Source organism: Mirounga angustirostris, unplaced genomic scaffold (assembly GCF_029215605.1).
Source record: "Mirounga angustirostris isolate CCGP_5_RB_7025 unplaced genomic scaffold, mMirAng1.0.hap1 SCAF_1, whole genome shotgun sequence".
Taxonomy (NCBI): domain Eukaryota; kingdom Metazoa; phylum Chordata; class Mammalia; order Carnivora; family Phocidae; genus Mirounga; species Mirounga angustirostris.
The window spans coordinates 41898130-41926052 of NW_026991709.1; the positions used below are offsets into that span (position 1 = coordinate 41898130).

At 36.0% G+C, this 27923-nt stretch overlaps 2 protein-coding genes across 2 annotated transcripts in view; one reads left to right on the plus strand and one right to left on the minus strand.

The window, feature by feature from the left end:
* ARL13B (ADP ribosylation factor like GTPase 13B) overlaps positions 1-27923 on the plus strand; it is a 66768-nt gene that overhangs the window by 13625 nt on the left and 25220 nt on the right. Inside the window, exons 2-3 of the mRNA XM_045902698.3 lie at positions 2002-2072; positions 8489-8738. Of these exons, the coding sequence (XP_045758654.1) occupies positions 2002-2072; positions 8489-8738 (321 nt within the window). The remainder of the gene's footprint in view (positions 1-2001; positions 2073-8488; positions 8739-27923) is intronic.
* On the minus strand, positions 18818-19702 carry STX19 (syntaxin 19). Its single transcript, XM_045902699.1, has one exon. It carries the CDS (start codon positions 19700-19702, stop codon positions 18818-18820), a length of 885 nt encoding a protein of 294 aa, XP_045758655.1.

The following is a 27923-nucleotide window of genomic DNA, read 5'->3' on the forward strand; positions in this document are numbered from 1 at the left end:
CTTGACCCAGATATTTGCATGTCTAACTCCCTCCTTCAAGGCCTTGCTCTGATTTTACTTTCTCAATGAGGACTGCCCATATCACCTACATAAAACTGCAACCCACCTACATAAAACTACATAAAAAATCCCCACTCCTGCCTCCCTTTACCCTGCTTTATTCTATATTTTTTAATAGTATGTAACCACCTTCCAACATAGTTATAATGTACTTAGTTCTTATATTTATTATTGTCTCCTGCCACTAACATGTAAGTTTAGTAAGGGAAGAATTTCTGTATCTGTTTTTGTTTGTTTTCTTGTTGTTGTAGTTATTTTAATAAACAGGTGTATCTCGGGACGCCTGGGTGGCTCAGTCAGTTAAGCATCTGCCTTTGGCTCAGGTCATGATCCTGGGGTCCTGGTATCGAGTCCCACATTGGGCTCCTTGCTCAGCGGGAAGCCTGCTTCTCCCTCTTCCACTCCCCCTGCTTGTGCTGTCTCTCTGACAAATAAATAAAAAATCTTAAAAAACAAACAGGTGTATCTCAAATACCTAGAACACTGGTGTCTAGTGTACAGAAGATGGTCAGTAACTATTTGTTTAATAGATGACCAATTTGGCTTTTGCAAGACCAGGTTTGTTCTTCCTCAGCATATGACCCATAATCTGACTGCCTTACACCTTCAACTCTGTCCTTTCTTTTTGTTATATGGATCCTTTGAATACATGTAGAATAAAACAAAAACAAACAGATCCAAGAGAGTCAGGGCTAGAGAGATGAAAGAACACCCCTTCTTAACATCTAAGTTCTGGTTTTTTTTAACCCTTTTTGGGATGATTGTTAGTGAAGAATGACTTGGCAGAAGCCCTGACTGTATCCCATGAGAATGTGGCCCTGTGGCTTTAACATGACAGCCGTGTTACGCTGTGGCTTTCTTGCTATATTCCCAAATCTATGGTGTTAATGGATGGTCCTACCTGTTATATTGTGTGATGGCTCAACCTGAACCAGAAATGAGCTCTAGGGGCGCCTGAGTGGCTCAGTCGTTAAGCGTCTGCCTTCGGCTCAGGTCATGATCCCAGGGTCCTGGGATCGAGTCCCACATCGGGTTCCCTCCTCGGCGGGAAGCCTGTTCTCCCTCTCCCACTCCCGCTGCTTGTGTTCCTGCTCTCGCTATCTCTGTCTCTGTCAAATAAATAAATAAAATCTAAAAAAAAAAAAAAAAAAAAAAGAAATGAGCTCTAGTGGTGGACTGTATTGCCAAGATAATAGGACCATTATAATAGGTTTGTTTCTTTTTACAGAAGTCTCTAGGAGTTAAGTGATTTAGGTTCTGGTTCTGGCTTTGTAAGTGACTCATTGTCTTACAACTCTGGGCTTATGTTTCTTTGACTGTAAAATTGAACTAGACTTTTTTTTTCCTGATTCTGTCAAGTTTAGCTATATCATCAAAAACATTTTAAGCTTTATAATTGTAGGAACCCTATTTCAAAATATGTTAGCACTTAAGTTAATAATCATGTTGTTATACTGTGTTTAAGATTTATACTTGGTAAGGTGCTGCATATCTAAAAACAGGTGAGCACACCAGTAGTGCTACAACCTAACAATAATTGTTTTCTTATGTATTTCACAAGAAAACAGATTTGTGATAATCCTTAGAATTCAATTAACTAGAAAATTGAGTCTTTAGCCATGATAAGTAACTCATGGTTAGAATCCTTCTTTCTTCTTTCTCTTTCTCTTATTCTTTCTCTACCTTTTGCACAATCTCTTCTACAATTTTTTTTTTTCTTTTTTGCTTATAGAACAGAAGGATGACACTTTAAAGGTATTTCTCAAGAATTTTGCTTTTGGAATCTATTCTATTCATTTTTTAACTGCCTGGGGTCTAGCAGATTGTCTTAAACATAGTGGAAGCTCCTTAAATGTTGCTTGAATGAATGAATTTACTTTTATTTTTTCCCCAATATTGAATTAATTCAGAAAGTGATTTTTAAATTTTTATTATTTTAAGAAAGGTGACTCTTGTGATGGTGGGACTTGATAATGCTGGTAAAACGGCAACGGCAAAGGGAATCCAAGGAGGTAAGTGGAAAATATTTATTATTAAATTATTCTGAATTATTAATTTATATAAATTGCTTTGTTACATATTTATTTGGTATAGATAGTATACACTCCATTACTTTAAATTCTTAGTATACTTGTGGCTAATATGGTGATTAGACTCTAGCTTAAGAGTACCAGCCAGTTAACATGTTTCAGATTTGAGTAAGTGCAGAGATGCAGAGGATCCTTGAGGTCTTTGATCAGATAAAAGGGATCACATCTGTCTTCTCAGCACAGGAGGGAAAAAGCAAGAAAAGGACATGCCCTGCCTTGAATGATACCCATCTTCCACTTACATTCTCTTGGCCAGAATTTAGTCACAAGGCTACGCCTAAATGAAAGAGAGGTAGAAATGCAGTTAGCCAGCACAACTGTCTTTGTATGTCTTCATTTTTTTTTTCAATATTTTTTTCCAACATGATTCAACTTGATTTTATAGTTATGTTAAAATGAGGGCTTCTTTTTTATCAAAGGGTTTTATCATGTCATTTATATTGCATCTCATTGAATGTATTTATTTAGTTAGTCTTTTTTTTTTAAAGATTTTATTTATTCATTTGAGACACAGAGATACAGAGAGAGAGAGAGAGCATGAGCAGTGGGAGAGGCAGAGGGAGAGGAAGAAGCAGACTCCCCGCTGAGTCAGGAGCCCGATGTGGGACTCGATCCCAGGACCCTGGGATCATGACCTGAGCCGAAGGCAGACGCTTAACCATCTGAGCCATCCAGGCACCCTATTTAGTTAGTCTTAATTTAATGCTATGTACTACAAAATAGAAGCAACTGTGCTGGTGAGTTTGTTGTATACCCAGAAGATGTGGCGAAGCATCTTATAGGTATGAATTGGGAAAAAACATATATTTGTTGCTGAGAAAGGATGTTGCAACAAGATATGCATATCAAATAGGGCGCTTTTATTTATGGAGGCTTAGAAAAGAAAATTAACACCTTGCAAAACTTGCTGTTTTGTCACCTCATATTCTACTATGTAACATTAGATGTAAATTATGTATTTTGTCTTTGGATTCTTATGAAGTCCTTTTGTACATACCCTTCATGCTATGTCCTAGGTTATAGCCTCACGGAGGACTCATCATCATCATCTAAACCAGAGGTGACAAACTTCTTTTGTACAGAGCCAGATATTAAATATTTTAAACTTTGAGGGTCATGCGGTCTCTTTCCCAACTATACAACCCTGACATAGTGCAAAAGCAGCCATAGACAGTATATAAACAAATGAGCATGGCCATGTTCCAATGAGATTTTGTTATGGACACTAAAATTCGATGTGTTATGATATATTGTCTTTTTGATTTTTTTTTGTAATTATTTAAAAATATAAAACACAATCATAGCTTGAGGGCCATATAAAAGTAGGTAGTGAGCCAGATTTGGCCTGCAGACTGTGACTCCTCATCTAAACATCCCCTTCCATTTCTTCAGTCTTACATTCAGGGCAGCATAATCTAAGAATCAGACCATCTAATCTGTTGTGTGTACTTAGAACATCCTCTTTCCATTAGGATCTTTCTCTTCTGATTTTCACCTCCATATATCCATCAGTTTCTTTTTCTGAGTTTAGAAAATACTCAAGGTGTTACATCATGAACAGAAAGTTAAAGCTGTCTTCAACTTTAAGCTTCCCTCTGGTTCTGTTTTTGTTCTTCATCTTGTTTATTTATTCTTTAGTCTACTCTAGTGACTGATTTCTTACCTTTTTTCTTTTTTAAGGATTCCAGTTATATAGAACTAGATGAAGTTTTCCAATGGAGCTTTTTTATGCCTCTGTATTTGTTTATGCTATTCCCACTTGTCTTACGAGAGAGAATATCTGCTTATCTTTAAAGCAGAGTATCTATATATCTCTAAAGATGGATTTTTGTTATATAGTCTCATTCTTCATGAAGTCTTTTCCACCTCCTGCTACCCTTAGCCATTACCACCACCATCAGTAGACTTGACTACTTCCTCTGCTTTGGCCTATACTTACTTATACCTACTTGTGTCACTACTTAAATTACTCCTTCATTCATGTATCTCTTCCACCTTTCCAGACCATAAATTCCCAAAGAGTAGTTTTACTCATTTTGGTGTCCCAGTTCAGCCATGCCTTAGGTGTAATAGGCAACCTTCTTCCAACATTTCTGCCATGGCTTCCACTCTTTAGCTTATTTCTGGCTTGTCTCTGTTTTTCTTCCCTTCCCTTCTCCTTCTCCTTCTTTTGAGATATATGTGCTTCTTTTCTAACTGCAGGGTCTAAATCCACACCCTCAGTGTCTTTCATCTAGAATGTGATAGCTTCCTAATCAAAGTACTTTCCTTACCTTCACCTTTGCTTCTTTCAATCAACTTCTCTTCTTTATGGCTATCAAAGTGATTGCATTAGTTGGATATAGGTTCAGTTGTCCTAACAGAGACCTAAAATAACAGTGGCCTAACAAAATAAAATTTTATTTCTCATAATAGTGCACACTAAAGTAGTGTAGGCGTAGCATAACAGCCCCATGGTGGTAGAGATTCAAGTTCCTTCTCCTATTTTTTTTGCCATTTATAGTGTTCTCCCTTGCCTATCTAGTCCAAGGTGGCTCACTACTGTGCATTTCAGGTGGAAGGAAGAAGTAAAGGGGAAGGGAGGCCATTTTATTTTCTTTTAAGGGCATGAACTAGAAGCTGCTGTATCAGTTCAACTTAGTGACATTGACTAGAATGGGTGGTATTCTGGAGCTGGCTCCTACTTGCTCTCTTGGCTCATATCAGCTATCTAGAGCCAGTTGGGTACATCTCTTCCCAACAGTGTTTTCAGGTACCTCACACTAGTTTGAAATTAGCCATAGTGGGAGTAATTATACCATGGAAAATGGCAACCACGGCATATCAAAGCACCCCCAAAGTGGTTGAACATTTAATGCCACAACACAAGCTCATTATCTAGAGTGTGCTCTAACAGCCATCCCTAGCTGCCACAGAGACTGGGGATTGTAGTCTTTATCCTAAATAGGATGTGCTCAGCTAAAGAATCCAGGATTTTCTGACTATCCAGGGTGTTTCCTAATAGTTTCTAAGAAATGATTGTTATTTGGGTGGCAGAATTTTTCTTTGTGTAAATTGATCCCTAGCTTTGTTGGATATTAACATATCTTCACTATGTGATAGGTATTTGTTTATGTTTCCACTTTTCTCCTCTACGTGAGATTTCTGTAAGATCAGAAGATGGATCTTATTGTGTATCTAGGACATTGCACAGTGCTTAGCATACAATAGATTCTCAATAAATAGTTATTGATTATATATTTTCACTTTATCTTGGGCTTTCTAGAGATTGTCTTAACACATATACTTTACTGAAATCCTCAGGATTGGGGACCATTTGTCTTTGTACCCCTGGTTCTTGTATGATGCCTGATCTTTCTATAATAGGCCCTCAATAAATGGCTACTAGCATGAATGGATGGACAAATATATGGAAGATGGATGTAAGGACAGTAGCTTCAGCTGTCATGGCAGTCTGGTGTTATAATATTGAGCCACTATATACTTTGTGCAAAGTATTAAGGATACAAAGTAGATCCCAGATACTGGGAAGGGACAGGCTATTGTGAGGACCAGAAAGAAGACAGAATATTATGATAGAGCGTGTAGGTGATACTGGCAGTAGAAAGAAATCATCAGAAAGGATTTATAGGGAAGTTGTATCCAGAACATTTAGTCTTCAATCTTGAAACATGAGTAGGACCCAGAGGAAAGGCTAGAGAAGTCAGAGAGGAAAGGCGTTTAATGTCTTGACCTAGATTTGAATCCTTGCTCTGCCTACCATGTAACCTTGAACAAATTACCTAATCTGAATTGGTTTCCTGGGAATGTTGCCATCATTTTATCTGTGCTTACATTGCTCTCCTGTTTGGAATGTTCTTCTCCCTTCTTTATTATAATTATGTAGTTTTTAATCCTTCATTTTTCTTTCATGGCCTTTCTGAAGCCTTTGTATACCATAACTTCTGCCTCTCTTCTCTTTACTGTTTTCCTCTTGAATGTCCTTGGTCTTGGTTTGGGCTGTTGTACCAGTATCTTAATTTAAACAAGTTCTGGAGGCTGGAAGTGTGAAGTCAGGGTGCCAGTATAGTTGGGTTCTTGATGAGGACCCTCTTCCTGATTTACAGACAACCATCTTCTTGCTGTGTCCTCATGTGGTACAGAGAGACAGAAAACAAGCTCTCTGTGTCTTCTTATAAGTGTACTAACCCCTCATGACCTCATCCAAAGCTAATTACCTCCCAAAGGCTTCACCTCCAAACACCATCTCATTGGAGATTAGGGTTTCAACATACGAGTTTTGCAGGGGGAGGGGAGCACATGGACACAGGACACAGGCATGCAATCCTCACGCTATCCTCTCCAGACTTTTTTTCATAGAAATATCAGTTCTTGTGTTATTTCCATTAATAGTATCTTTCTATAGTGAACTATAGGTTATTTGAGGACAGCAACCCTATCTTATTCATCTTTATATCCTAATGCCTAGTGAAGTCCTGTACTGAGTAGGTGTCTGTACGTGTTAGTTTCCTTATCCCTACTTCAGCATTGTTGATTTATTTTCACTGATAATTTCTTGGGAGTACTTCTCAAATCATGCTCAAAGATGGCCGCTTATTTTCACTAAGGAAACCAGTTTTGTCTGGACTAGATCCATATTTTTAAATGTCTAGTATAATCCTGTTTTGGGAGTATCATTCTGCTTATATTGCTTCTAAACTTTTTTCTCCTAGATAATGAAGGTCTTAGAAAGATAGGACTTGTAATGTCTCTTTGAACTCTCTAGGGAGCTGTTTAAACTGCACTAAAGTACTTGCTGCCAGGGAGTAGTACCTTGCAAGTCTGTTTCCCAGTCACCCCTAAGCCTAGCAGCAAATGCCTTTCAAACTTACCTCTGTAGTAGCAAATGTTTTGCTGAATGTGGAAATGATAAGACCATCTACACCAGTGTTACTCAGTAGAGCTTTCTGCAATGATAGGAATGTTCTGTATGGGCTAGTAGTAGGATGGGCCACTAGCCAATATGGCTTTGAGCACTTTAAATGTAGATAGTATAGCTGAAGAACTGAAATTTAATTTAATTTTAACTGATTTTAATTTAAAAAGCCTCATGTAGTTTGGGGCCATTGTATTGCCCAGGCAGGTGTAAACAAAGTCCATTGGAGTACTGTTGTGGATTCTGGTGATGAAGAGAGAATGAGACAAACGTGAAGTTCTAACTCTTCTTCATTGCCATCGAGTCACTAGGTTCTGTTAGTCTTTCATGAGTTCTCTCTTTCCATTCTTTCTTCTTTATTTTCATATCTGTCTGAAAAGCAGCCATCACTCTCATTTCTAGCCAGTTCTAGAGACTTTGCAAAGATGTGTCTTAATAAAGCACTACTTTAGTCACCTTAATTATATTACTGGTCTACTGAAATACCTTCCGTGGCTCCCAGTTCTCTCTCCAGAACTCTCTTCAGTCTGCATTCACAATCTTAAGGGTTTGCTCCAACTATGACATTCAACTTGTTTGTACTTTCTTGCCTTTGCTATTTCTTCTGTTATTTAGATCACTCTTACCTAGCTTTTAGGCCTAAAGTCTCAACTCCCAATTCAAGTCTTTCTTGAACCTTAGTTATCTTTTTAATCTTATTGTTATTACCATTCCTTGGCAGTTATGTACACCCTGTACCTTCTTTGTGTTGTCATATCCTTAAGTACAGAAAATTTCAATTTTAAATTTATGAGAACATCCAAAACATGTTCCTGTAGAAATAATGAAATCTACTCTATATTTGCAAGCTGACTTGAGAAGTTTCTTTATTCCAATTATAGCTTTAATTCAGTAATTAAAAAAGCACAGTCTACTCCTCATAGCTTCTCCCATTTTTTGGTTCTTCTCAACTATTCTCTAAATACTCAGTTTTTCTTTATAACTTCACAGAGGTTGTAATGGTCCCTGGGGATGGCTGTGGTGTTGAAGGGTTAAAATTTTTATTATTTGTAACTTGGAGAGTCAATAGCCTTGAAGGCAAGAGTTCATTCATTTATTCATTCTACAGATATTTATTAAGTACCTGTTATGGGGTAGACATTATTCTAGGAGCTGGGGTTATGTCAATATAAAACAAATAAACAAAAAACAGAAATTTTTATCTGCATGGACCATAAATTCTAGTTGGATATTTTATAATATCTACCCTTCCCCCAAACCAGTATACTTAGATATAAAGCTTAGTGTGTAAGCAAGTAATAAACATTCCATTTAGTACTAAATTATGATGAAAAACACTTTATGTCATTTAAGTTGTGAAGTTAGATTAATGTTACTAATTTAAAGCCTAAATTTTTTTTTTTTTTTGTATCATTTGAAACAGAGTATCCTGAAGATGTAGCTCCTACTGTTGGCTTTTCCAAAATTGACCTTAGACAAGGAAAGTTTGAAGTCACCATCTTTGACTTGGGAGGTGGAAAAAGAATTCGGGGAATCTGGAAGAACTACTATGCTGAGTCCTATGGGGTAATATTTGTTGTGGATTCCAGTGATGAAGAGAGAATGGAAGAGACAAAAGAGACAATGTTGGAAGTGCTAAGACATCCTAGGATATCGGGAAAGCCTATACTGGTGTAAGTAACGTTGGTGTCATGGTGAACACAGAAGCAGTGGCATTAGCCAATAAAGAAATTTACCTAAGTTACAGAATAAGCTAAATAAGCGAATATGCTAAGATTGTCACATCCTAGTATAATAAAACGTGATTAACTGGGGATTGTTAATATAGTGAGGCCTTGTTATGTTCGCCATAGGGATTAAGGATTGAGGCTGTATTATGAAGAAGAGTTATACTCAGATCTTCTGGGTATTCAAATACAAACTCTTTGTTTTATTTGATAATTTACTTTTTATAAGATTCTATGTTTTGAAATGGCCTATTAAGATTCTAGAATGTTTTTCAGTTTTTTCCCTCTTTTAATAACTTACGTTTTGCATTTGTCTTGTTTTTCTTGAAGAGTATTCTTATTTGGAAGTTATTTAAAAGGTTTATTCTTCTAATGCCACAGTGATTTCTAAATTTTTATTTCTGTATTTCCAAATTGAATGTGTGATCTGTGTTGTTATCAACTTAGTCATGTGTTCACATCATTTTTTTGGGCTGCCTAAACATTTTTTAAAAAGTGACAAAGGACTTTTACACCACCTGCCCTCACAGCCTTTCTGCATGTAAACACCAGATGGTGCTATAACTATAAGACATAGAAAAGTGAAAGTCCTTTAAATTGCTCTTAAAATCATAGTGAGCTAAATGTGTGCTCTTGCCTTCTTGTCCCTTTTTCTCATGCTCGTTTCATTACTGAGGATTAAAAAAAAAACCAACCAGCTTATCATGTGGTTAAATGAGAAATTGTAAGCAGAGTTTCTCGGTCCTCAGTAGTAAATGAACATTTCTAAATGAGGCAGTTGGGAAGCTCTGATTACAGAACGTAAGACTTTATGGCATCATTTATTAGTACGGGTTATATGGCTTGATTTTTTACTTATTTTACCAATTAGTGAAGTTATTTTATTTGTGTAATCAATTCTCATCTTTATTGAATCTGAAGGAAAGTTTAATAGACATATGTACAAAGAATGAACTATGTTGAACCCCATAGGCTGAGATAGTTTCTAAACATTTAAGCAAAGAACCAGTGACTTCTAAAGTAAAAAGTGTCAGACTGAGATGACTGATGCTCATGTGTAAAATAATTGTGTGTTCATTTTTTAACCTAATAGTCGTTTATTTAATTTATTCTTTCATTCATTCATTCATGTGTTAATTCAGCAAATATTTATTGTGCATCCACTATGTCCGAGGCATTGTTCTGGATGGGGATACATTTGGAAACAAAAACAATATAAATCCATATATGACCTCAGAAGCGTACCTTCTAGGGGGTGACATACACAACTGTAATAATTAAGTTATATTGTACATTAAGTGATAAGTATATTGAAAAATACAGGTAAAATATCTGGGGTCCTATGGTGGTGGTATAGGGGGGTCTGTTACTCTTATAATTAGGATAATCATAGTAGGTTTTATTGAGGAGATGACACTTGAGGGGAGAGAGGCAGTCATGCAGATGTATGTGGAAAAATCACGAGGCAGGAGCGTGCAGTTCCTAAGTGGCTACAGTTAGCACTGATTAATGAAATACGGTCGGCAAGAGCCCTGCTGTCCGTTCTCTCACCTCTCTCACCTAGTAGATTTTTGGAATAGAGGGGGAACAAAACTCTGGAAAAGCCCCAACTGGGGGGTTGCTTCACCATTATAATTTCGTAGTCACTGAGATCTCACAAAGACATGAGAACTAATAATGGATACTATCATGTGCCTGTGAAGTATAGGATGGCTTGCCACTTGACCGGTTGTTCCCAAGGAACTTTACAACCAAAGGATTTTTTTTCATAAAGGTAAACTGCTTTTTGAAATGGGTGTGCTTCAAAAATACACAAAATATACATATTCTTAATAAATTTAGTACATGTAGGGAAGAGTGAGTTAAAAATGTTGATCGACACGCACTGCCAATCACTGCTAACGTTTTGATGAATTTCCTATGCATCTTTTTGCAAAATTTGTAATGTATACAGTTGTGTATAATACATAAAATTTTGTATGCCATCTTTTCTTATTTAAAAAATATACATAATTTATTTATTTGTTTTTAAGTAAACTCTCATGACCCTGAGATCAAGAGTCTTATGCTCTTCTGACTGAGCCAGCCAGGGGCCCCTGTACCCCCACTTCTTTTTATATGTTTCCAAATCCCTCTTAAATACCTATACAGAACCCGTATTTGGAAATTCTCCCGTTTACCTTTTTCTCTCTGACTGACCAGTGATTTCTCTTATTGATGTTACTGTCTTAATATCCTTTGAGTCTCTACTTCTCTGTAATCCCCTCTGTAATCCCTCTGCACTTCTCACTTGTGTTTCTGAGAGCAACAGTCTCCCAGGTAGTCTCCCTATAGTCTTGCCCATCCTCCAAGCTCCCTCTACATTGCTAGCAGGAGTCTTTTTCTTAATTTGATGTTTTTCCAAATTACAAAATCTGATGTTTTACCAAAAAACTTGATGCATGCTTGATGCAAAAACGGTGCATGCTTTCACAAGTGAAACAATGCTAGTATATATAAAGAATATGAGAGCTCTTTAAAATACACTTTTGATCATTTTACAGTTCATCTGCTTAGTCATTCAGGTTGCCTTCACTGCTCCATGCAGATAAATTCTGTTTAACTGATACAACCCTAGTCTGCAATAGGTATGGCATTGAATACTCCACTAGGTAATAAGTGGGAGGGCCTCTGGCAGAACCCTGCTAAGCTCAGTGCTAGGACCTGGTGGGTTGTGGAGACAGAGGGGGAGGGTATGTGAATTAGGCAGGCTACAGTGCTCCTTGTTGCACTCAGCTGCTTCCTTCCAGCCCACAAATATCCGGACCTATCATGGGTAGAATTCAATGACAGCATCTAGTTTCTTCTGTTCATCTGTGTCTGAGCCTAAATTAGCTGATTTAGGACCCAAAGAACCTCTCAGAACTCACTGCAATACCTAGATAACTTCCTCTTCCCAGCCTCTAATGATGAAAAACAGCGAACAATATAAAACTTCTGAGAAGATTCAGCCATTCAACAGAAATAAACCTGAAAAATTAGAATATTGTCTATAATCACAGAATTACAAATTGGTGGAGCTGGGATTCATTCATGCTATGGGAAGCAAAGTTAGGTGACCACAGTAGCAGGTCCTGGGGCAGTCTCTGGCTCTGCCTGACTTGCTCTTCTTACACACCAGCCTGACGGCATGTGTCATTGCAAATGAAGCCTCAGCCAAATTTCACTTCATGTCAGACTTGAGGGCTCTCTTGAAAGGTCAGAATCACAGACATTACTAGTCTTCCGTGTTTTATTAGCTCAGAAAGTCTGTTTTACCATTCTATATAGCATTTACTACTTAATGAGCATTACTACTTAAATATTTTGATTAAAATCTCTAAAATAGTGGTGAAAAGTTGAAAAACCATGGGTTTAAAGAGAAGATGGAGAGTCTGGAACCTGGATTCTAAGAGCTGATGTGAATTTGTTTATGACCCTGACAAGTCACTCTACTTCTTTGGACTTAGTGGTTAAATGCCTCTTCTATATTGAAAGTAGCTGTAAAATACTGTAATTCTGTTTTTGTATTCAGCTATATATTATCATGCGAACCATACTATAGGGTATTGTAAGAACCCATTTCAGTAAAAAAGTAAAAGTGATTAAAGAGAGTTAAAATAGATGCTATTCAAAGTTCCTGCTCTGTAATCATGTTAACCTGTTTATTTACCTAGAAAGTGTTCCTTTTACTCTCTTAGCTACAATAGAGATTAACCTATACTCTGATTAAGGTATGAATTATATTATCTGCCCTTATGTAACCCCTCCATACTCTTGCTTTAACAATTTATAACCTAATTTTTAAAAAACTAAAATTAGATACTCTGGACAGATACTTTTTCAATAGAAAAAGTAAACAACTTTTGCAGTTGTATCAATAGCACTGGAATCAACATAATCCCCAATTTCTTTTTTAGTTGAAATACAGTTAACATATAATATTAGTTTCAGGTGTACAACATAGTGATTCAACAATTATATATACATTACAAAATGCTCACCATGGTAGGTGTAGTTACCATCTGTCACTGTATAGTTACTACAATATTATTGACTCCATTACTATGCTGTACTTTTCTTTCCCATGACTTATTTTATAGCTGGAATTTTTAACCTCTTAATCCCCTGTACCTCTTTCACAATCCTCCCACCCCCTTTCCAGCAGTAAGCCCAAATTTCAAGCTCAACACCCACCATTTTTCATAAATAATATAAGGCACTATTTGTTGATTACTTCTAGAAAAGATTGAGCTGAAGCTTTCCTTTTTTATGGTTGAATCTCCTAATACTTAAAACTGGGATAACTCTGGAGATCCAAGGCTAAAATTTCCTCCCAGGATAATAACAATTCTCCTTGTGTTAGCACATTTGTACTCTTGGAATGATGCCACTTTCTCATTACATACTGTCTGTTTTTCTGTGGAGTTATATGACCTAACTTTGGGCCAAACATTGCGAATTAGATGATCTGCAACAAAAGTAATATAGAGGAGTTTCATTCAGGGAAGAAAACATAATATCTCTGATATGATCTTACTAGGTGTTATGAACATTTCAATAAAAAATAATTTTTTGACCCAGAGGTCTTTGCACCTATGATGCCCTCCCAGGACCCTCTGAAATCACAGACACAATCCTGAGTGCATGTGCATTTTTCCTTGGGAGCAGATCCTAACTCTCATCAAATTCCTAAAGGGTTTCATGACCAAAAAGGTTAAAAACCATGGCAGTGAGTTTCCATATTAGGAGAAACAATAACCAGGGTTTTATTATTACTTTTCCAATAGATTTTTGTCTCCAACCTTTATATGCCTACTTGAGTCACCTTTTTTCTAGACAGTATTATAGGAAAACGTTAGTTTGCAAATTTCTTTGAGTCATATTCTTTACTGTAAGTGCTTAGAAGTTAACTAAGTTTATGAATTATGCTAATACTGTCATTAGAATTTGAGGAAAATGCACTTATACCAAGTAAGACCTTTAAAAAATAAATAGGAGAACCTGGGCCCTTTTTAGATTGTTAGAAACTCGTAAGTATGCAGATATGAACTCCCTCTGTCATTTAATCCCTTCGTCCTTAGATATAGTGGTATGTCCTTTAACTTAGTCTGAAAACCCTACTCACTGTATGTATAGGGCCCATTGGCTTAAGATTTCTCTTCTTGGCAGTGGAACCTTACCAAGCTGTCATCTTCATCAACCTTATTTAGTTATGTTGTTGATTCACCCCAGAACTAGTCTTTTGTCTCTACTGGCATCAACTTCACTCTTAGCAGCTGTATTTCATAGTGAAGCTTCTCAGCTAGTTGACCTCGCATAAGGAACCTTCAGAAGTTGCCATCCTTCCCTTCCCCACCCGAACACACTTTACATAAAAACAATACAACAGAGAGAAACCTGTTGGTAGGGTTATTAGCAAGATGTTTTCTGGGGACCATCTGCATATCAGCATCAGCCCAGACCTTTTAAATTTTTGAGGGTGGGGCCGGGAAATGCTTCTGGCTTTTTTCCACAGGTTCTCCATTCTGATGCATAGCAAAAGTTGAGAATGACTGGTATAGGGGAAAGCATGGGCTTTGGAGTCAAGACAGGCCTTGGGCAGTTTACTTGCTCTTTCTGAGCTTCCATGTCTGCACTTGTAAATAAGGATTTTAGTATCTGTGTTGTCATGTGAATTTCAAATGATGCATTTAAAGCAGCTAGTGCAGTGCTTTATTAGTGTTCTGTAAATGTAATGATGGATATGAGTAGGTATTGTTGATGAGACGCTGTGCCTGGATGGAGATGGTTTAGGAGAGCAAGTTTTAAAGTGTCTCATCATATGAATTCAGGCTATGTGAAGCTTTGACTACAGAAAATGACATAATTTAGTAGGTGAGAATATGAGCCCGAGTGCTCAGAGTAATTTTACCAGTAGATTTCCTAATATTATACCTCTAATGCTTAGTAATTTTTTCTCTTTAAGGTAGTGATTTTAACGAAAAAAAAAATTACTGTTAGTGCCTATTGAGTGTGTAAATAAAATATATACAAAATGTTCAACTAATTAAGAATCCTGTTGTTTTTGTTGCTTAGGTTAGGGTTATTTATTTTTTTTAAGATTTTATTTATTTGAAGTAGAGAAGGAGAGTGAGCATGAGCAGGGGGAGGGACAGAGGGAGAAACAGACTCACTGCTGAGCAGAGAGCCTGACACGGGGCTCAATCGCAGGACCCTGAGATCATGCCCTGAGCTGAAGGCAGACCCTTTAACCGACTGAGCCACCCAGGCACCCCTCTTTTTTTTTAAGATTTGATTTTTAGGGGCGCCTGGGTGGCTCAGTCGTTAAGCGTCTGCCTTTGGCTCAGGTCATGATCCCAGGGTCCTGGGATCAAGCCCCGCATCGGGCTCCCTGCTCGGCGGGAAGCCTGCTTCTCCCTCTTCCATTCCCCCCTGCTTGTGTTCCCTCTCTCGCTGTGTCTCTCTCTGTGTCAAAATAAATAAATAAAATCTTTAAAAAAAAAAAAAAAAGATTTGATTTTTAAGTAATCTCTACACCCAACATAAGGCTTGAACTCACAACCCCAAGATTAAGAGTCACATCCTCCACAGACTGAGCCAGCCAACTGGGTGCCCCAGAGTGATTCTAGTTGGTTTTAAAATATAACAATGAAAATTATATGTGATACATGTGATGTACTGCTTTGCTAGAATCTTTCTGTGCTTAAGTCTTGCTTTAAAAGCACTATGTGCAGATATAAATACTAATAGAAAATTACTATTTTACAAATCCATCTGGACATAATTATGCTAGTGAGTAGTAAATAATACTTAATTTCCTCAGTTTCCATGATAAACAGTTTAGGAACAATTATAAACAAGTGTCAGTGGGTACTAGATTAAAGGTTATAGTGCAACTTGAGAAGAAACAGAAGAAATCACCACCTGATTAGGTGGAGAGTTTATCATTGGTTTTAAATTTATCTTTTTTATAAAGTTCTTTAAACATTTGGAGCTGATATGTGAAACATCTTTTTCTCTAGTAATACTTGATAATTGACAGAGTAGAAAACTCTTCAATTTCTTTATATTTTATAATTTAAAATTTATTTTGTAGTGTTAGGACGTATGTATATGTATATTCCAGTTCTCCCTTAATCCCATTGTGCTTTCAGTTAATAATTTCGCCTCAGTTCTTTAACAAGTAGAAACTACCACGAAAGAATTCTCTCATTTAGGACCACCAAATTTGCTCAGCTCTCTCTATCTGCTTTTATTCCTGAATGTTGCCTTCTCTCTGATTACTTGGAAAAAGTGCTTCAGCTCCTGTCCAAGGCCAGGTTCTCCATTTGTACTACAGATTCCACCCCTTTCTAGTTTTGCATATAATCCCTTCCCTTTCTTATATCAAGAGTTTGGCTCTCTGGATCATTCCCATTAGCAGGATGTGCTCTTGTGTTTCTTAACTTTAAGTATTATGGAATCCTTTGACTCTGCATTCCTCTTCAGCAGTTAATTCTTTTTTATAATCCTCTATTCACACAGCTGGAAGGAATAGAAGAATAGTCTATAGTGGCTGCTGTACTTCTTCATATCGCATTCTTTCTTCAGCATTTCCACTTGTGCTTCTGTCCCTACAGTTCCTTGAAACTGCTCATGTTGGAGTCAACAAATTATCTCCACATTGCCAAATCCACTGGCAGTGTGCTGTTCTTATTTACCTCAAGTTGACTTTTTCCTCAACTTTGTTCTTTTAACGCTACATTGTAGCACACTTTTTTGGTTTTCCTTCTGCTTCATTGATGGTTTCTTCTCAATCTCCTTTATTAACTCTTCTACCCCAGGTTCTTTTCTGGGCATCTGGTTTTTTTACATCCACAAACTTTTCAGGTGATTTCATTCTAAATACTTACCTTGAATCCTGTTTACTCAAATGACCCAAATCTATACTTCTAGCCCTTCCCTCGTCCAAGAGCTCCTGGTAATATAGCTAATATCTAGGAAACTTCTACTTAGGCATTTTATAGTAATCTCAGCTTCTGTTGGCCAAAAGAGAATTCTAGATTTCCTTTTCACCCCCAATTCTGAAACCCTTATCTCTGTCTTTTCCCTGATGACATCATCGTCCAATCAGTATCCTGTAGATTCTAGCTCTTAAATCTATCACAAGTTAGTCTAATTTTTTTTTTTTTTTCATCACTACTTATATAGTAAATAGTAGTTAAGAACTGGTTCTGGAATCTGACTGCCTTGGTTCAAATTCTGATTCTCACAGTTTCTGTGACCTGGGGCAGGTTACTTAACCTTGCTGTACCTCAGTGTTTTGTTGGTAAAAATATAAAATTATTAGAACAATGGTGAGACGTAGTACATAGTAGACAGAATGGTTTTTCTCAAATATAAATTATATAACATTATTTTCAGGCCAAAGTAGTCTTGAGGGCTTTGCATTGATTACATTTGCTGTAAACTTCAGACTTACATGGCTTACAAAGCCTTAGAGCTAGCCCCTGCTGACCTTTCTTTTTTTTTTTTTTTTAAAGATTTTATTTATTTATTCATGAGAGACAGAGAGAGAGAGACAGAGGCAGAGGGAGAAGCAGGCTCCCCGCGGAGCAGGGAGCCCGATGCGGGACTCCATCCCAGGACCCTGGGATCATGACCTGAGCTGAAGGCAGACGCTTAACCGACTGAGCCACCCAGGCATCCCCCTGCTGACCTTTCTTAACTTTATTTCTTACCTCATTACTTTTTTCTTACTATGATACAGGTGTATTGCTTGTTTTTCTTTAAACAGAGTAAGTTATATCATCCTCGGAGTCTTTGTAACTCTTTGTTTTCTATGCCTGGGATATACCCTCCCTTGTCCTCATCATTCATATCTTCATTTAATATTACTTTTCAGAGAGGCCTTCACTGACCACCCAACCAAAAGAAGCCACTCCAATCATCTGTGTCTCAACACCTTATTTTAAGTTTCTGCCAAGAACTTAACATTACCTAATATTTATATTTGTGTGTTACCTGCTTTCTCCACTAAAATGTGAATTCCAAATCTCTATACCTATGTGAGTTCACACTGTATCCCTAGCCCATAGTGTAGTGCTCAGCTTCGTGGTAAAGTGATGGAGAAACTTTCAAGAATGCAATTGCTTTTATTTTTTATTTTATTTGTCAAACTTCCTGATCTGTAATACAGTGTCCTGAATGGAGCCAAGTGCAGGAAAATAGTGCCTTACTTTCTTAGGCCTTAAACTAGATTCAGCTCCCAGTTACCAACTAGACTCTTCATCGAGTACATAGTTGGATTTTTCCAGGATATGTTGACCACTGAGTTAACTGACCTATCTGAGCATAAAAGATTTGATTTTGCTTTAATATAGCACTCTTTGAGGGCACCTGGGTAGCTCAGTCGTTAAGTGCCTGCCTTCAGCTCAGGTCATGATCCCGGGGTCCTGGGATGGAGCCCCGCATCGGGCTCCCTGCTCGTCGGGAAGCCTACTTCTCCCTCCCCCACTCCCCCTGCTTGTGTTCCCTCTCTCGCTGTGTCTCTCTGTGTCAAATAAATAAATAAAATCTTAAAAAAAAATATATATATATATAGCACTCTTTGAGTTCTTGTTATATACACTTCTTAACTACTGAAATGCTCTCAAATGAGCCAAAAGGATTGTTTAAGCAGTTGTCACTTACTAACACTCATCTTGTTAAGGCATTGAAAGTTAACAAAAATATATAATAGAACTTGATACCTGAACAGAAATGTAAAATCACTGATCTCATTTCCAGTAGTTAACCTGTGAGTTTAAAATTAACTAACTATACTGTTTTTAGTTTAATAAGTGAAGACTTGTTTTGTCTGTGACTTTAGAAGTTTCTGTTGTTCTAGTAGGTAAAAGCTAAAGAGGAAAATCATGACTTAATAGTGATGAAAGGTATGTGAATGGATCTATAAAATGAAAAAAGACGCTGAAACGTGGGCCATCTTCATTCTAAAACTGGAAAAAACGTCTCCAGTACCTTCTTTATTTTGAGCTACAGCATGGACAACACCAACAACACAGTACTTTACAAGGATTTCTTTTTTTGTATTTTACAGCTAGTCCAAATTTCTCCTTAGTAGTGTTAACATATTCTTTTGTACTGTTCACTATCATTTCAATATTATTGATGCTTTCTCCTTGTTCCTCTACTAAAAGAGATATCTGAATGAAAAGGTCCCTTAAATCCTTTATTTGGTTCTCCAAATTAACAAGTTCCTTGTGTCTCTGTTCTATCTCTGAGAGTTGTGCTTTAGTGATAGTGATTTCTGTAAGTAAGCTTTCATTAAAAACTTCCCATTTTCCTTGATAAAGCATATCATTTACTTCTTCTTCAGGCATTTCTTTCCCAGCAACTTCAAGCTGACGGAAAATAAATGTCTTGCACTTCTCTTGCTTTGCTGCTATTGTGTCATTGTAGGTAAACATAGTTTGCTGAAATTGGCAGAACATCGCAGCATGCTGAGATTTAAGTATCCTTGTCACCACTGATGATGGGCCATTTTCAGCCTCTGACTTTCTGACTTCTTTTACTAAATCATCCAAACCTCGATTAATGTGTTCTGCTTGGATTTTTATCTCCTTTGTAATGCTAGACTCTCTCTTAAGTAGACTAAATCTTCTCATTGAAGCCACCAAACTTCTCTGTTGTTGCCCAAATTTTTGAACAACATCTGTCACATTGTTAATACTCTCCTGTAGTTTTTGGATCTCCTGTAGGTGTCTCTCAGCTACAGGCTCTTTTTCATAAATAACAGCTTGCTGCAAAAACACCCCTTGTTCTTCTGCTTCGGTAGTCGACACATGCCTGTCTCTAGAAAGTTCGATTTCCTTTGTTCGTTGCTTTAATTCTTGAAGTCGGTCTTTCATCTTCCCTTTCCTCTTAAGAAGCAAAAATGATTGTGTTGAACAAATAAAAGTTTGGCATTTTCTCTCGGTAGCAACTGGTTTCACAGAGCTATGTGTGTCTTATAGGAAAAATCCTCCTAGTTTTCTGAAAGGAGGTTGAAAAATTAGAAAAATCATTAAGAATTTCCTCATAAACATAAACTGAACAGGAAAAGCAATATAACATAATTTATAAGTTACTGTGCATCTTGTGGGCCTATTATGAGTCCTGTTCAGTTGAGTGAAGTAGCTGAGAGAGCAGTGATAAAGATACAGTTACCCCCCAGATAAATACTTCAGTGTCATGATACTGTCACATAATAGATTTTTGTGCATATAGAGGATATATCTTAAAATGGAAGATTTGGCCATATCTTCAAGTTTTAGAAGTAAAAGGGCACTCTGAAAATGCCCTTACTACTAAAGATACTGTTCCCAGTTAATTTGACCTATGTCATGTTAAACTCATTTTGCTAAATATGCATAATTCAGTTAAAATCAGGATAGTGACAGGGCAGATTCCATTTGAGCAGTTGAAATAATATAGATAATACTGAATTTATTTTAAAAATTCTGAGACTTCTAGATGGATTAACACGTTATTTGACATAGTTTTGTGTTTTTTATCCATTACATACATATGAAAACATATTCCTGGTTTGATTATGCTGGTTTCTCATTCTTAGCATTCCTTTGCAAAGATATCCAGACCTAGAACAAAATTTCTATCCATTCATATTAAGTGCTATTTTTTTTCAAACATGAGGATATATGAAGTCTTGTTTGGGGGTGCTGATAATATTGACATCATATCATGTGTTGGCCGTTATCCACAGGATTAAATTTGGTGTACATAATTTATAAATAGTGATTTGAGTAAGTGGGAAAGCAAACTGGTGCAGCCACTTTGGAAAACAGTATGGAGGTTCCTCAAAAAGTTAAAAGTAGAGCTACCCTACGACCCAGCAATTGCACTACTAGGTATTTACCCAAAGAACACAAAAGTACTATTTCAAAGGGATAGATGGACCGCAGTGTTTATAGCAGCAGTGTCTACTTCCAAATTATGGAAACAGCCCAAGTGTCCATGGACTGATGAATGGATAAGGAAGAGGTGGTATGTATATACAAAGGAATGTTACTCAGCTATAAAAAAGAATGAAATCTTGCCATTTGCAATGACATGGATGGAGGTAGAGTATATTATAGAGTGTATTATACTAAGCAAAATAAGTTGGACAGAGAAAGACAAGTACCGTATGATTTCACTCATGTGGAATTTAAGAAACAAAACAAATGAGTAAAGGGGGAAAAAAAGAGAGAGAGAGGGAGAGGCAAACCAAGCAACCGACTCTTAACTATAGAGAAGAAACTGATGGTGACTAGAGGGGAGGTGGGTGGGGGATGGGTTAAATAGGTGGTGGGGATGAGGGAGTGCACTTGCTGTGAGAACTGGGTGTTGTATGGAAGTGTTGAATCACTATATTGTACACCTGAAACTAACTTAACTGCATGTTAACTAACAGGAATTTAAATGAAAACTTAAAAAATATATTGAAAAAGGCAATCTATGTTCATAAAATGTTTTCACAGTACATCTTGATTTTAGAAAAGCACTTAATGATACCTTTCATGATATTTTTGCAGGTAAGAAGCTGTTGGGGAGTTACAAACAGTGCATTGAACCACACATAATATCAGTATAAGCCAGAGAAAAATCAACCAGTATTACTAATGTTATGTTGTTATGCTATGGGATTTAGTGTTTGATATGCTTATGCAAATATTTTGTTGGTGATTTGGATGTTGTCACAGAAGGCATACTTATCAAATACATTGATGGCACAGAATTTGGAGAGATCTTCAGAATGTTGAGGTATTACAGGTAGTTGTTTAGAAAACACCTTTACATCTATAAAATGGAAGATCCTGTGTTCATAGCAGTGCTTATGAAAATTATTGGAGATTTCTATCAGAATAATCATGCTTTCTATCAGAATAATCATGCTTTCATGAATAATAGTGTCATGTCTAGACTGACTACGCAAATGACTCTAGGCTAGATGACTCTAGGCTAGTCAAAGCAAATGGAAGAAGGACTGTGTTAAATTGTGATGTTTTGAGATAAAAATTCATAAATTGGGAATTTCTCAACTGTCATGGAAGGATGAGATTGGAAGACCATAGTACAGAGAGAATCACTGAAAGGAATGGAAATACTTGTCCTGCAAAAGAGATGTAGGCGATATCTACAACTGTTTTCTGAAATGTGTAAGTCTGTATATATAAGCGGGATTAGACTTATTTGGCATTAATCCAAAAGATTAATCCCTATAAGTTAACTAATCAATTTCTGCATTTTTCCTATGGGGAAATTGAAAATCAGAAAAGTTAAATGTCTTACCCAGAGCTTGTTAGTGGTAGTACCGGTTAAATAATGCCAGATTTCCTGACTGCTAGACCAGTGCTTTTCCCAGTGTAAGATATATAACGTAAATTTCCTGGAATATATGTATTACATAAAGCTGGGATCATCTATATGCTCTTTTTTATTCGGTATTTTATTAAATATCTTATGATTATGGGGCGCCTGGGTGGCTCAGTCGTTAAGTGTCTGCCTTCAGCTTGGGTCATGATCCCAGGGTCCTGGAATCGAGTCCCACGTTGGGCTTCCTGCTCCATGTGGAGCCTGCTTTTCCCTCTCCCTCTGCATCTCTCTCCCCCTGTTTCTCATGAATAAATAAATAAATAAATAAAAATTTAAAAAATCTTTTGATTATGTTGGTATCGATATTTAAAAACACTCAAAAATATTGGGAAGTGATTGTAGAAACTTTTTCTTAGGTGGCAACTTTGTGAAAGCAGAATTACCAACCGTAATTTACTATATACCTCTGATAAAAACTAACCATCTTTCCAGTGTAGAGGGAGGTTGATGCCAAAGTCAGTTAGCTTAATGATTATCTTGAATAGCTCCCTACTCTTTGTTTGGCTTAGTATTATATATTACTTCCTTATCTATATGCTCTCTCTGGCATTACCTTATTGATGCTGAAAATAAATTCCTCCCCAAAGTGTTTAAGATGTCATGTTGTTTTTGATATAGCCATAAACTTTTTCCTTTTTTTAAATTGGCTTTTTAAATATGATTTTTATTTTACTCAAATTAACACATATAGGCAGTTTAAGAAGTCAAATCACTTCAAGGTTTGTAAAGATAAAACTGCTGATATCTGCCTGCCCCAACACACCTCATTTCCAGTTCCCCATTCCCAAACGCAGTAATTTTCAACTCCTTAGCTGTATGTTGCTCTTAAACTCTGTTTCTAAGTAATTTGCCTATGTAGGTGTTTCTGCTTTTTCAGTTTTAAATATTATATTGAATCTCTGCTATGAAAGATGTGGATTTAACTTTCTCTTAAACCCCGAGCCTTCCCTCAATTTTTCCCTCTCAATATAGTTATATCATAATTTTTGGTTAGTCACTATTCTGTGTTTATATTATTATAACTACACATTTTCCTAGTTCAAATATTATGTAGGCCAGAGTCACATAAGGGGTACTGTGGTCATGTTTCCTTTCTCAGATAATTTTTTTCATTATTTCTAGGCCTTTTCAGTGGATAGAGCTAGGAAATGTGTATTTTCACTTTAAGAAATCTTTTCATTGAAATATTTGCACATATACAGAAAATGCCCCAAATAAAAATGTATGGTTTGATGATTTTTCACACGTCCATCTAACCACCACACAGATCAAGAACATGTAACTTTTAAAATTTCTCTTTTTTTTTTTAAAGATTTTATTTATTCATAAGAGATAGAGAGAGAGAGAGAGAGAGGCAGGAGAAGCAGGCTCCCGCCGAGCAGAGAGCCCAATGTGGGGCTCGATACCAGGATCCTGGGTTCATGACCTGAGCCGAAGGCAGAAGCTCAACCATCTGAGCCACCCAGGCGCCCTAAAATTTCTCTTTTTCTTTCTTTTTTTTTTTTTTTAAAGATTTTATTTATTTATTCATGAGAGACAGAGAGAGAGAGAGAGAGGCAGAGGGAGAAGCAGGCTCCCAAGGAGCAGGGAGCCCGATGTGGGACTCGATCCCAGGACCCTGGGATCATGACCTGAGCCGAAGGCAGACGCTTAACCATCTGAGCCACCCAGGCGCCCTAAAATTTCTCTTGAAGATACTAATTACCTAAGTTTTTCAATTGCCTCATTTTGTGCATGTGCATTACTAATTCAATCTAAAACTCTTCAATTGAACTGAAAGTATCCTCTCAATATATTTAAATATAGTAGGTATTCTTTTTCTTTTATTTCCTTTTATTATTGTTATCTTTTGAGGCTTCTTTCCTGGAACCCTCTAATATGACCTGATTTACCACACAGCAGTTGTGTTTAGATATTTTTTTCCTCTCTTGTGTATTATCTTTTCCTGATTTCTAGTTCCTCATTCCTTTTCTTGGTTTATCCCCTTGATTTTTGGGGCATACCCATAGTTTTTTTTTTTTTTTTTTCAGAACATAAATATAGTGATAACTTGTATTTCTGAAGGTGTTTTTATTCTTAACACCTGAATGATATATTTTCTGCAGATATAATTCTTATTTGGAAATTATAGTTCCATAGAATTTTGAAAACCTTGCTGCATTTTTATCTAACATCCTTTGTTGCCCTTAAGAAATCTGCTGTCAAATTCCTGGTATTTTATATAGGGTCTTTTATTTTCTTTCTTCCTTTCATGAAAGCCTTGGCCTTTTCTTTTTATTCCTGGTGTTCAGAAATTTCATAATAACATGACCTGGGGTACATCTTTTTGCATTAATTTGCTGGAAATTTAGTGGCTCTTTTCAAGCTAGAAATTCATGTATTTAGGATTTTGGGGGGAGGGTCCTAATTTTTTAAAAACATCATCTCTTCCATTTTCTTTGTATTCTTTTCTTTGGAATTCCTCTTATATGGATGTTGACTTTCTTAGCTATTCCTCTTTCTTAGTGTCTGAAAGGTAAAGTGACTTGCCAGAGGCCACACTACTAAAAAGTAGCAGAGCCTACAGTCAGATATAAGCTTACCTGATTGCAGATCTGTTCTTTTTTCCCCATTCTATAGTGAATAGAGGTAGATTATCCTAGTGAAATCTACTACAAATGAAGTTGATCTGTATCAAATATTGTGTTATTTGTATAAATACTATTAAATTAGTATAAATTACTATAAATACTAAAAAATGTTCTTGCAGGAAGTAATATAGCATATTGGTGCTAAAATAATTATGTTGTTTGCAGCTTTATTATAACCTTTAATATAATTAGACCAAATTAAGCACTTTACAGTTTAGAAGAGGAAAAAGAATTGGTTCTGATCTCATACACCTATGTTACAGAAAGACTCTAAGAAATTTTGAATCCTATCCTTGGTACCATGTAGAGATGAGGATTCTTATATTTTGTTTTGGCTTGTAGTAATAGGCTGAAATAAGATAGATAGAAGTGAGCTATACCTCATTTCTATATATGTACACTGATTTCTGTTTTCTACTAACCTGTTAGTATTAATTCTTACAGCTACAATGTCTATACTATGTGAGACATAGCTATCCTGTTTTTGCACTTAAAAAAACAAAAACAAAACTGACTTGTGTTCTTGATAATATGTGGGAAAAAAAGCAGTGACAGTATTAGAGGCTCAGATGAGAAATGGAAGGGGGAACCAAAACAAAACCAATTCTGATTTTTTTTATTCATGATAATTAAGTCCTATTTAATGCTTCTATATGGCTAAGTAGCTTTTGGTAATGTTTAAATTTCACAGTTCTCAACTACAATGTCCCCAACTTTGTCCTTGGTTGCATGGTTTAGAAGAAATCCTGAAAACAACCTCCTCTAACATTTTTATGGCTGGATAGATCTTTTTTTTTTTAACTAGAAATAAATGATCAATGCCATCAAAAGCCTTTTTCTCAAGCATCATAGTTTGAAAAAATTGTTAAGGAATAGGACATTTCAAATTGATATTGTAACACAGTGTGCCTTTGCAAAGTGCTCTTGGGAAGGTAAATTTTACTGTCACTGATTTTGGAAACCAACATATTTGACTCTCGCCCTTGTAAACGTTATCTTTCTTACTTCAAATATAATGATGCAGTTTTAAATTTTGTCTTTTTTTCTTAAGATTATATCAAACACTTCTGTATGTTTGTATAAGAGGGAGGAATATCTGTATATCTTGACTGAAAGTCATAGGTGATTATCTTTACAGAGTTAACTAATTCAGAATGTTCCTTAAATCCTTGTTAGTCTCTCCAAAAAGTGACTTGATGTAGGTACTCAGGTGCACTTACATGTTATATATAAATTGCATTTTCTAGTAGTTGCATGCTCGTAACTACCTGCATAACTATTTCCAATTTAACCGCTTAATCTTATAGCTTCATAAAATAGAATATTAGGCAAAGTGGGATATCTAAGCATATTAGAATTTGAAAGTTGAAGAGACTGAGTTCATGAAGCCATAAAGTATAATAGCTTAGCTGCATGAAATTGATGAGACCACCATTGTATGTAATCTTTTCTGTACCTTAAATTTTTTTTTCTTAGTGTTGGAAAAGTTCTATCCAAATATGAATCATCTTTCAGCCTTTTTAGCTTACTGTATTGCTATACAGTTTTGAATTATACTATTAATAACTGACTTATCTTTGAGCTTAAACATGGTATTTGCAAAAAGAAAGTTAGAAGACTAATTTATAAATACGGTAATCAACTTTGACAATTTGTTCTAGGAAATAGAAAAGTAAACCTTGTATGACTCAAAAGTTTCTCCACCCTATTACAAACAGGGGACATCCCAGAAACAGAAATATGAATAAAAATTACCTAATGCTTTAAGAAATATGCCCTGGGATAGATACTGACAGATTTATAGTTTTTTTTTTTTTTTTAAGTAAGCTTCTTTCTATAGTTCCTGTTAAGTACAATCTTTTAATAAATGTAACCAGTTTTTATACAACATAAAATGGAGTATTCTTTTGCTTTTATGACTGAAGACAACTTGCAATATTTTCCTAGTTCAAGGTGAAAGCAGCTGTTCCTGAAAAATTCACCTCCTTGGCTACTTAAATATGGAAAACTAAATATATATATATATATACACACACACATATATATAGGCAAATTGCATATATTCTCTCAAAGCTTAAATTATCTGATACTTTTTGTAATGCAGTCTTTCAGTGCTTTTTTCATTCTACTTATTTGTTGTAAATAAGTTGTTTAATTAACTTGCTTAATGTAACAAGACCATTTTTGTTTAAATATTTAAGAACTGTATAATTTTGAACTCTCACTTATCTGATTAAGCTGTATGTACATGAAATGATTTTTATATTAAATTTAAAACTACATAGCCATGGAGATAATATGTTGTAGGTATATCATAGCCAACTTTCAGGTCCACCCTTAGTACATTTTTAAAAGTCATTATTATTTTAATTGAAAATGAGTTACTTATTAAGTTCTAACATTGTAGGAATTATAAAGTAACTTTGAAGAAATACCAAAAAATAAAATAAGTTTTGGTTAAGCTTCTTTATATTGGTTAATTTTTGAAAGTATTAGACCTACCTATATTATATGTTGCATTTAAATAATGCTGACTTGGGGTGCCTGGGTGGCTCAGTCATTAAGCGTCTGCCTCTGGCTCAGGTCATGATCCCAGGGTCCTGGGATCGAGCCCCACATTGGGCCCTACATCGGGCTCCCTGCTCAGCGGGAAGCCTTCTCCCTCTCCCACTCCCCCTGCTTGTGTACCCTCTCTTGCTGTGTCTCTCTCTGTCAAATAAAATCTTTAAAAATAAATAAATAAATAATGCTGACTTAATTTTTTTAAGTATCAAATCAAATATATTTATATTGAATTTTATAATTTAAGTACTTTTAATATATTGAAACATTAAAACTAAGTATTTTGATATTTTTATTGTAGTCCTTTTATAACAAAATTATTTTCTAATTTCTTCCTGTTTAAAAGAGTTTCAGAAACAGCAATGAAGAAATCAAGACCTTATAGAAAATTACCTTAACTTTAAAAAAAAAATTATACATGTGTGTCAAATTTAGGCATAAGCTTCTTTTCACAGTTAAATGTAAAAGTGTTCTCTAAAGCAAGCACAGTGTGACTAATTTATAGTCTATCTACAAAAGAAAG